Source organism: Vombatus ursinus, unplaced genomic scaffold (assembly GCF_900497805.2).
Source record: "Vombatus ursinus unplaced genomic scaffold, bare-nosed wombat genome assembly UNPS02014167.1, whole genome shotgun sequence".
Lineage (NCBI taxonomy): Eukaryota > Metazoa > Chordata > Mammalia > Diprotodontia > Vombatidae > Vombatus > Vombatus ursinus.
Genome location: NW_020953945.1, coordinates 2,058,092 through 2,068,981, shown reverse-complemented (window position 1 = coordinate 2,068,981; position 10,890 = coordinate 2,058,092). Strand labels below are relative to the sequence as shown.

At 55.5% G+C, this 10,890-nt stretch overlaps 2 protein-coding genes across 2 annotated transcripts in view; one reads left to right on the top strand and one right to left on the bottom strand.

Moving 5' to 3' along the window:
* Nucleotides 1–2,361, top strand: part of LOC114041143 — a 12,630-nt gene extending 10,269 nt beyond the window's left edge. Inside the window, exon 5 of the mRNA XM_027859420.1 lies at nucleotides 1,549–2,361. Within this exon, the coding sequence (XP_027715221.1) occupies nucleotides 1,549–1,778 (230 nt within the window). The 3' untranslated portion in view covers nucleotides 1,779–2,361. The remainder of the gene's footprint in view (nucleotides 1–1,548) is intronic.
* Nucleotides 2,362–8,147: 5,786 nt separating this feature from the next.
* Nucleotides 8,148–10,890, bottom strand: part of SLC25A1 (solute carrier family 25 member 1) — an 8,258-nt gene continuing 5,515 nt past the window's right edge. Inside the window, exons 7-9 of the mRNA XM_027859432.1 lie at nucleotides 10,710–10,825; nucleotides 9,431–9,504; nucleotides 8,148–9,277 (exon numbers count right to left, since the gene is read on the bottom strand). Of these exons, the coding sequence (XP_027715233.1) occupies nucleotides 9,163–9,277; nucleotides 9,431–9,504; nucleotides 10,710–10,825 (305 nt within the window). The 3' untranslated portion in view covers nucleotides 8,148–9,162. The remainder of the gene's footprint in view (nucleotides 9,278–9,430; nucleotides 9,505–10,709; nucleotides 10,826–10,890) is intronic.

Genomic DNA, 10,890 nt, shown 5'->3' with positions numbered 1-10,890 from the left:
GTTCCTCAAAATCGAGTTCACCTTCCAAGAGAATCATTTGCCCAAGAACATGTCGAAGGCACCAGAGGTGACTTGAAAGATGGAATATTTGGCAGCTGGAACCTCAGGGGCCTCTTGCAAGTCCTAGCCAGGTGCTCTCTGAATGGTCCTGGGGAACCCCACTGGGCATGGGGGGGAGCGTTTAATGATGATGGTTGGGGGCCAGCTAGGTGGCGCAGTGGAGAGAGCACCGGCCCTTTATTCAGGAGCACATGAGTTCAAATCCAGCCTCAGACACATAACGCTCACTAGCTGTGTGACAGTGGGCAAGTCACTTCACCCCATTGCCTAACCAAAAACAAAACCAAAAAAAAAAAATGATGATGGTTGGGGTGGAGGTGGTGATCAGTCAGAAGAGGGCAGATGCTAAACCCATGGTTTCACCAGTAGCACTCTCCCAGGTGAGAAAACTTTCTCCCCCAGTGCAGGTGGGCATCCTGTCTGCACCTCCCAGTCTCAGAGAGACACTTAGCACACTGCTGCCCGCCTTTCAGTGATAGTGATAATAACCAGTAAGCATTCATTAAGCACCTACTCTGCCACGCACCAGGCTGGGGCTAGAGATGCAAGTACAAAGAATGAAACCGAGGCCCTCGAATCAACCCTTTATTTTACAGATGAGGAAACAGAGTCCCACCAAGGGGAAGGGACTTCAGGGCCCCCCTCAGGGTTGGCAGGGACCACGGAACCATCAGTAATGGTCACAGGGGATAGCTCTAGTCTGCTTGTTCGTCCCATGATTTGTAGAGTAAGACCAATGAGTGTCTGAAGTGACCAGGAGGGAGGGGACGGTCACGAGGCAGCCCTGGAGGCCACAAGAATTCCTTTGTTTGCCGACCTCAGCCTTGGGCTTTCCCTGATTGGCCACACACTTATAGCAGGCCCTCAGCCTGCAGATGGGGCCCAGGGTGGGTGCGTGCCTGAGCAGTAGCCCCCACCCTCACCCCTTCAGGGCCTTGGAGGCTTTGGTTGCTGCTAAGGCCATTTGCTAACTTTTTATGTAAGAGTTAGGTCCATCCTACCTGCCCAGGAATTAGTGACCTAGAGCCTGTCACCTGCCAGGGCTTCAGGTTACTGACTCACTGGTAAAGTGAGGCCATTGGGATGCTAGATTTGGAGTGGAAAGGGATCTCAGGGTCCGTCAGACATTTTATGGAAAAGGAAACTGAGGCCCAGGGAGGGGAAGGGATATGCCCAGGATTACGCAGTAGAGGTGAGCTCTGAACCCAGATCTTGTGACTCCACGGGCAGTTTTTTCCACTGTACCATCTTGCCTTTTTGGCCAGTGGCATGATGAAGAGCACCGGAGCTGGGACTTGAACCCAGGTTCTCTGATTCTAGGTCTAGGGCCTGCCGCTGGGCCAAGTGGGCATGCAGGCCAGGTTCCCTGCTGCTTCTGGCATGTCTCCTGGTATCCTGTGCTCCCCTCTCCCAGCTAGGCTGGCCAGGCTTCCTTATGCTCTTTAACTTCCTTGTCTCTTCTCCCTCTCTTCAATTGTTCTCCGTCAGTGAGCGCCTCGGTGGTGACTGCGGAAGAGGATTTGCTGCCAGGCCCCCGGCCCAGCGAGGAGGGGCTCCCAGAGAAGGATACCGGGGAATTGGCCAAGCAGAGCCGCCTCCAGACAGAGATACTGGAGCTGCAAAAGGAGACACTGCAGCTGCAGAAAGAGAAGATTCTCCTGGAAAAGGAGAAACTGGTCCTGGAGATCGTCAAGCTGAGGCGGGAGCTGGGCACCTGAGCTGCCTGACCCTGCCTGCCTGCCTGCTGCCCACAGACAAACTCCTGAGGAGAAGATCCTGGAGCCCGCCGCCTGCCCGTGCCCAGAGAGGCCTTCTCCTTCACAGGGCCCATCTGGGCCCGCCCAGGCGAAGCCTCTGCCTCCTCCTCCTCCTCCTCCTCTGCTGTCACTCAGCAGTTACCGCCCTCTGGGGCAGGGGGGCAGGCTCCCTGTGGCTTGCTTCTGGGAAGAAGCCCCAGGAGTCCTGTTTGAGTTGGGCTGGGAAGGGTGTTAGAGGCTCCCAGCCCAGACTTTGCCCCACGGAGCTCCGCCTGGGCTGTGTGGGGTCAGAAAGCTGAAGCAAGAGCTCAGAGCCCCTTAGCAGGTGCCAGGGGGTGGGGATGAGCGCATGCCAGCACTCTGCCCCAGCTCAGGAGGTCCAGCGTTCAGGCCAGGCCTCCAGTGGCTGTAGGTCAAGTCGACAAGGACATATTTCTCAGAACCCTGTCTGTGTGCTAAGGGGACGGGCTGATGGATCCCTGTGCCAGGAGTCTGGGCCTCTTGGTGCTGCTGTCAGAGAAGTAAAAGCATCCAGGTTTCCTCATCACTGGGTCTGCCTCCCTGCCTGTTCTGATTCAGCCTTCCTTTTTTATGGGGGGAACAGTGGTTGGGCAGCCTTGGCAAGCCCTCCGTGGGGTGCCTAGTTGTCTGTCCACACAGGAAAATCACCCGTGTTGCCTGCCCAGGAGAGGCAGCTGGGCAGGTCCAGAAGGGCCCTGGGAGCCCAAGCCCCTGTGGGACAGAGAAGGAAAGGGAGGCCGGAGAGGGGAGAAGCTTGTGTCCCTCCTCAGGTGCCCTTGCTATGTCCAGGGCTGGCGCAGGCACTGACCCCCAGCTTAACTTGGTGCTTGTCTCATCTGCCCTCCTGGTGTCTGTGGAATTCGTGAGAACCCTGGAGGGTTAGAGGCAAGAACTCTTTGGAGATTGGTCTGTTCTGTGCTGTAAGGATCTCCAGCATAGTGTACTGGAGAGAACCCAGAATCAGGTCTGGACGCCCTGCCGCCGCCCCCCCCCCCCACCTGCCGCCTCCTTCTTGGCCAGTGAGGGAGGCAGTGCCTTCCAGCTCAGGACAGCCCAGCCCCAGGGCTGAGGCCCAGACTCATCTCTGTTCTTTTGGTGCTGATGGCCAAGGTAGGAGTAATCCAGGAGGCCACCTGGAAGCTACCTAGGAGACCCGGGATCCTGGATAAGGAAGCCTGCAAGCAGGCGCTCCCCTAGAACCTCGGCAAATGCCAAGATTCAGTGGGGCCAGGCTCTGCCTATCCCCCAGCCTCCAGGGTCTGTAATCTGGCTGAAGGCCCCAACTCCGACGGCCTCTGGCCACTGGGAAGAAAATCCCATTTCCCTCTGCCACTGACAGGTGTCCTGCCATAGACACTAAGTGACCGTGAGACCCCCAGCCAGTCACCTCACCTCTGTCTGCCTCAGCTTCCTGTTTGTAAAATGGGCTTCCTAATAGCGTCTACCTCCCAGGGCTGTTGTGAGGATCAGGTAGTAAGTGTAAAGCTCTTTCTTTGCAAACTTGAAAGTGCATTAGCACCCGGGCCTGCCCTGCTCCCCCTTCCCAAACAAAATTCTTTTACAGCCTGATAATTCACTCGTAAGTGTTAGGAGCTGATAATGGCTCCATAAATACCTTCCAGGCCTGGCCCTGTCTCCTGGGGTGATGCCCTTCCCTTCTTTATTCCTGGGCATCTCCATCTATAAAACTAGGGGGGGAGGGAATTAGCGCAAACCCCCTGCTGAAGTCTGACTTTTGTTCTGAGGCCCCTCCCAGCTCTAACATTCCCTGTTCTAGGGCTCCTCTCAGCCCTGACATCCCCTGTTCTGGGGCCCCTCCCAGCCCTGACATTCCCTGTTCTGGGGCCCCTCCAGCCCTGACATGCCCTGTTCTGGGGCCCCTCCCAGCCCTGACATCCCCTGTTCTGGGGCCCCTCCAGCCCTGACATCGCCTGTTCTGGGGCCCCTCCCAGCTCTGACATCCAATGAGTTTTTCAAAATCAGGTGTTTTCCTTCTATGCGAATGTCTTCATAAATTGAAGGCATTTGACACCCACAAGTGTCTGACACAAGCTTTTCTGCTTCCGTGGAACATGGCCCCCTCAGAAGGAAGGCTTGGCCTCTGGCAGAGGGAAGAAGGAGCGATGGGCTGGGGCCTCCCCTCCAGCTCTGTCCTGGACTGATGTTCCCAGGCTGGATCCTGCTGTGATCGGAGATAGTGCAGACTGAGCAGGGGTGCTAACCTCAAGGGCGCTAGGTGATCGTGAGAAGGGGCCCTCAGCTTAAAGCTGAGGGAGTTCTCAACTAATAGACAAGCAGCAAATATTTAATATGCACCTACTGTGTGCCAGGCACTGGGGCTCCAGAAGCAGCCTTAGAGAGCTGACATTCTATGGAGGGGGGAGGGGGGAGAAGACAAGTGTGTACACATGGACCTGCGATTGAGCTGCCACGTGAGGAAAGTCCCTCCACCAGTGCAGGACTTGGCCCAGGATCACACAGCTGGTACGAGGGCCAGGGTCTGACGCTCGTGGGACTTGAAGCGGCTTTGGCTTCCAGGCCGGCTGTCCACCACTACCTCATGTTGCCTGCCTGTGCCCGTGGGAGTCTATAGAAGACGGAGCATATACATCACAAGGTAATTTCTGAGGTGGAGGAGGGGAGGAGACACTCGCACCTGGGGCCAGGTGTTGCTTCACGCAGGAGGTGCAGCGGAGAGCTGAGCCAAAGGCAGCTGGTGATTGGAAAGGATGGAGGGCAGGCAGTGTGTTCCAGGCATGGGAGTCAGCAGCAGGCTGTGGAGGACGAGTGGGTCAGACTATCGGATCCTCTAGTTCAGTGCCCCCATTTTGTAGATGGGAAAACTGAGGTTTGGGGAAGCTTAAGGGGCAAGGAAATAGTCTCACACACACACACACACACACACACACACACACGTGTGTGCGCCTTGTAAGTGGCTGAGCTGGGATCTGAGCCTGGGACCTTACACTCCAAATCCAGGGGCTCCCCCACCCCATCATCTCTTAAGTGACTAGAGGAACACAGGAAGCCAGCGGCCTCTAAGGTGACAAGGAGTGTGAGATGATCTCGTGTAAGGGCCCTCCCAGTTCTCAGTCCTCGGTGATGCCCCCTCCAGGCTGGTCTGTTTCCTTTCTTTAGACCGGCATTCAAGGCCCCCGCAGCACCTGGCTGCTCCAGGCTGGCTTTCTGGCTAGTCTCATGCCTACCACACTCAGCCTGAGGAACTTCTTCCAAGACTTCTGTTCCGTCTTGCCCACACCCCCTGGCCAGGATGGGCCTTCCTCTCTTGCGTTTGTCCATGGTGAGATCTTTCCCTTCAAGGCCAACTGTGTTACCATGAGGCTTTCCGTGATTCCTCTAACTGGAAGCCAATTTTCCTTCTACAAGTAACACCCAGGGTGCAGGCTTTGTAATCAACAAATCCCTTTCCTCCCTGCAAAGTGAGGAAACATCATTGGCTAAACAGTCTGAGTGCTGCCTCTAACTCTTCATGACCACATTTGTCCATGAGGTTTTTTTTGGAGAAGATATTGGAGTGGTTCGCCATTTCCTTCCCTAGTGTGTCTCCATTTTGCAGATGGGGAACTGAGCCAAATAAGGGTTAAGTGACTTGCCCAGGGTCACAGCTAGTAAGTATGTGAGGCTGGATTTGAACTCAGATCTTCCTGACTCCAGGCCCTGTGTTCTTAGCTACCGCACCACCCAGCTGCCTGCGTAACCTTGGCGATCCCTGACATTTGGCCTCCCTGAGATCCCCTCCCAGCTCCAAATCCTTCATTCTGGGGTGAGGATCATTCCCAATTTAGAGAGGAGGAAACAGGTTCCCAAGGGCTCGTGTCAGAGCCAGGCTTGAGACCAGGTCTTTGGACTCCAGCTCTTTCCCTTTGTATTTTAGAGGCCAGCCTTTATTCCACCCCACAGAACACGCAGAAGGGACAAGAAGGCTGGCTGGGGCCCGTAAGTAGGTACCGAATGACACGCCCTGTGTCCCCCTTGGAAGGAACTGGACGAGGGCAGGAGGAGAATCAGGGCAGCCCCTTGACGTTCTGGTGGAATCTGCTTTTTGGTCCCTCCCGAGGACCTTGTACCTTTATTGCCCTGATCCCCCTTCCTGGCTTCCTTCCCTGGGCCATGCGTCCCCCCAAGATTTTCCTTTGTTTTACCTGACATTCTCATTGGCCTGGATTGCACTGCTCACGCGGACATGCCGCATCTCCCTCGAGTCTCCTCTGAAGAGAGAGCCTGGGCTTGTTTCCCCTCTGGATCTTCACGCTTAGCACAGAAGTGGGCACACAGTAGGTGCGTACTGGCAAGTGTTTGTAGATGGAAATGTGTCACCATGGGCTTGTGCTCTCTCTTGTTAGGGATGGTAGGATCAGACATTGAAAGCTCGAAGGGACCTTGGAGGCCTAGTCTGACCTTATTTCACAGATGAGGAGACTGAGACTTAGGGAGGGGGAGTGTACGTGCCTGGAGTCACACAGGTGGGTAAGTGGAAGAGCTAGGGTTAGAACGCAGGTCCTCTGACTCCAGAGCCAGCTACGTGGGTCAATAAAACATTTATTAAGCACCTATTGTGTGCCAGGAGGCAGCTGGGTGGAGCAGTGCATAGGCTGCCAGGCCTGAAGTCGGGCCTCAGACACTTCCTAGCAGTGTGACCCTGGGCTAGTCACTGCCTCAGTTACCTCATCTGTCAAATGAGCTGGAGAAGGAAATGGCAAACCCCTCTAGTATCCATGCCAGGAAGACCCCAAATGGGGTCCCAGAGTCAGATGTGACTGGAAACGACTGAACAGCTATGTGCTGGGGATACAAGCAGTAGGATTCCTTGGGGTGTGCACAGCACCATCCAGGAGAGAGCCTCTGGCCTGACCCTGCTGGGCCATTTCCCATGATTCTGCCTCATAACCCCGACCCAGGAGCCCTAGCAAGGTGCCCAAGGTCCTTCTGCTCAATCAGGCCCCCTCCACGAGGCCCCCCCCCCCCCGGGCTGGCAAGGCCAGCGTTCCCAGGGTTACACAGGCAAGTCTGAAGCCAGTCTCGGAGCTGGAAAGGGCCTCGGTCTCTGCATCCCCCCTCCTGGCACCAAGGAGGATCATGGGAGCAAATGGCCCGTGATGAGGCTGAACAAGGACCCTCCTACTGGGTACATGAGAAGTGAAGGGGTAGCTTGCCACTTGGAGACAGTGTACTGGGGGAGATTGCTTCGTTGTAACCGGTCCAAACTGGCCTTGGCAAGTGTTTGCTGCGGAGCGCCTTATTATGTCCTCTGGAGTCTGATGGAACAGTCTAGCCAACGGGAGGACGCCCTCGTGTCCCCCGTCTTCTCTCAGTTAAACATTCCCACTGGAGGGTCCTCCCAGCCATTCCCTTCCCGGTAGCTCCAGAACGGAACCCAAAGCTCGGCCCTGGCCCCGCAGCTGTACATCCTCTCCTCAGCTCCCTCCCCTACCTGCTCACTGCTCCGCTCTGCTCCTTCTGGGGCCAGAAAGCCAAAACTAGCCACCAAGCCTGAGCTTTCCTGCACTTTGGACTGTCTTCATCACTACGAGAGAAAGCTATGGCACCAGCCCAGACTGGCCTGCCTCCCCAGGGCATGACATTCAAAGCCCCATTTATTACTGCCTTATTTCTATAGCTCTTAAATCCGAAGGCATTTTTCCTCAGAGAAGTCTGTCCAATCAATCGATCAATAAGCATTTATTAAGCACCTACTGTATACCAGGCACTGTGCTAAGTGCCAAGGATACAAAGACAAACGTGAGCTATCCCTGCTCTCCGGGAGCTTATATTCTATCAGGGAAGAGGGTGCACCCTCGTCTAGAGTTGAGGAAGCGCCTCAGAGAGGTTAAGTGATTTATCTTGGCATCAAGACAAACTGTGCACACAAGAGATCGGAGCAGGGATTCCAAACCACTGTCCTCGGGTGCCTCTACTTCTCTACCTACACCCGGACTAATCAAGCTCCTGTGTGTGCTCTCACTGTTCCTGCTGGGCCCACCCCCAATTCCCCTTTGCTTTTCGTGGCCTTGAGCCGTGTCTCGGCCCAGTTCTGAGCCTCAGTTTGTTCTGCTGTAAAATGAGAGGGTTGGACTGAATGACTGTAAGCTCAAAGACCATCCAGCTGTGACTCCTATAACCCTTTGCCAGCTCCGACATTGTGGTCCTGCCTCTGGGCCCTGCCTGATCTCTTTCCAGGGATTCTGAAGGAGGGTCACAGGTCTGGTAAGGATGGTCACACTGGGAACTGCCCCCCGGGACACACTACCAGCCTCCAGACCCCCTTTTACATCTCACACAGACAAAATGGGCATTGACACCAGTTTCCGGTTTATTCTGTCATCCGGGTGTGGTTGGAAAACCTGAGTGAGCCTCAGAAAGTAGATTCGGGGTTGAAGGTCCAGGCCCCATTGTAGAGGCCCGTCCTGCTCAGGCTAGGGACCCAATCTGCTTTCCCCTCCTCCCCCCACCACACAGACCTTGGTCCCATGACATGTGGCTCGACCTGGCCCCCACCAACCCAGAGTGATGAGGACTCCCACAAGCCCAGGGTAAGGGCACCGATGGCTTTGGGGGCCGTCCAGTGAGGCTGGACCCCCAGAGGCAGCTTTGGTGTGTGGAGTGGCAGGGTGGGAGCTGGGATCTCCCTCTCTGTCTCCAGAGGAAGACCCAGGAAAAGAGAAGGATTTGGTCCCGGGGAGTGTCCCCAAGCACCACCAGGCGCAGAAACTCAGGTGGGGGTCCCCTGTCTCCCTCGGGGGAATCCCTGCCTCCTCCCCAGGGAGGCCTGTAGCTTAAAAGGCACGGGGTTATTGGTGGTTGTGATAGATGGGGGTAGAGCCGGCAGTAGACACATACTAGACAGACACGAGGATCCACACGAAACATGGAACACTGAACACAGAACATGGACACGACATAGAAAACACAGGACAAGATCTGTTTGGCACAAATCACACTGGAATCATGAGAGCCTGGGGGGGTGGGGGGGCATGACCCACCCCCTGGATGTCTCAGAAGAAAGATGGGGCACGAGGGGGGAAGGAGAGGCGGGGCAGAGGCCGAAGGGTTGGTGCATAAAGGCCGGCCAGCCAAGCCTCTGCTCTACTCACAGTGGGGAGGGAGGCAGGGGAGACCCCTTCCCTGGGAAGCCTGGGCTTGCAGCGCCCATCCGCCACAGGCCCTGGCCGTCCAGGAGCAGGGACAGGGCTCTCAGAAATAGGTTGGGTGTGGGCCTCGGACCCAGCCCCAACACAGTTACGGCCTCTCGTCCGCCCCGGCCCTGTCTCCTGGGCCTCAGGGCTGACCAGCAGCAGCTCCCGCTTCAGTCTGTCTTCCACACTTTGTTGAGAAGTTTCACGACTTCGTCATAGATGACGAAGACAATGGCCACATCCAAACAGACGCGGCCCAGGCGGGGCACGGTGCCCTTGTAGAAGCTGGAGGCCAGAAAATAAATGAACGAATGAATGAATAAATAGAAGAAATTTTTTTTTAAAAAGTGGGAGGCCACATGAGTGGGGGGCCCTCCCTCCCAGCCATGGGGTCCCCCTCCCCTGCAGAGGGCACAGCCTCGGCGGTCCCCAACTCACGCCTTGAGCCCCTCATGCTTCATGATCTGGTAGCCACAGTCCAACGTGCTCTTGTACTTATGAGCCTCCAAGCCCTGGGATGGGGAAAAAGGAGGCCTTAGAGATTTATCAAGGGCAGGACTCCCTAACCTGCATTTTGTGATCATTGTACTTTCGTATTTCATATACTCTGGAATCTTCTGTATTTTACTTTATGCATTTATCTTTTTCTTTTTTTTTTGGAGGCAATCGGGGTTAAGTGACTTGCCCAGGGTCACACAGCTAGTAAGTTTCTGAGGCTGGATTTGAACTCAGGGCCTGTGATCTATCCCCTGCACCACCTAGATGCTCTGATTCCATGCATTTAAAAGCTGTATTCTCAAAATGCTGCAGTTTAGCCCAGTGCCTGGCCTAGGGGAGGTGCTGAATAAATGCTCCTTGTTTGAGAAGGCTTTGCCAGACAGCCAGAGGGGTCCGGGACACCCACAAAGGCTCTTACAGAGGAGGAAAGTGAGGCCCAGAGAGATCACAGGACCAGTGGGGAGACTGCTGGAGAGGACCTCAGCCACCTAGGCTATGCCTCCGAGATTAAGAAGAGCAAACAAGGCATCTCCCCAGTAACTCGCTGGGGGATGGTGGGTCATCTGCTCCCTCTCTGCGGGCCTCAGTTTCCTCTCCTGTGAAATAAAGCCAACCCCTGCCCTCCCTCCTTCCCTCTCTCTGTCCGCTGACTCCATTGCCAGGCTCAGACCTTCTCTTGCACCTCTCCATTCATTGACTTCTCTCCAGGCCCTCGGCCACTATTCCAGCCCCGACCCCACTGGACGAACCCAACTGGCCTCCCTGCCTCCCTCTCTGGGTGGTGTCTCGCCTTTATAATCCTGATCTTCTACATGGCTTCCATGGCCAACTCCTCACTCTTCCGCTCCAAAAACTGTAGTGGGTCCTCACTGCCTCAAAAATACATTATCAACTCCTGACTCGAGCATTCAAGGCCCCCTACAACATGGCCCGCCCACTCTTAACACTCCTTCTTCTTGCCCAGCGTGGCTCCCACAGGTGCCATTGCTGGAATCCTCCCTGCTCCCGGCCCTTGCATGCAGGAGGCAACTAATATGTGAAGTAAGAGTCAACATGTGGTCTATTCAGAGCTGAGATGGGCCTCGGAGATCTTTTTAGTCCCATTTTACAGATGGGGGAAGTGAGGCTCATGGAGGGAAACATCACACAGCACTCAGTAGCTGAAACAGGACTTCTTTGTAGGTCCCTGAAATCTAAATCTGCGGAGCTCTGCCTTTACCTGCATCCGGGTCTTAATCACATCCAATGGTGTGTTTCCAAAGACGCTGGCAGCCCCAGCAATGGCTCCGAATGCCCCGGTCACTACAGGGTTCATGGGCTTGTTGGGGTCGTCCCCTGTGGAGGACAAGAGGCCCCAGGTGAGCCCAGGAGAGAGGCAGGACTCTGGCAGGGAGCAAGGT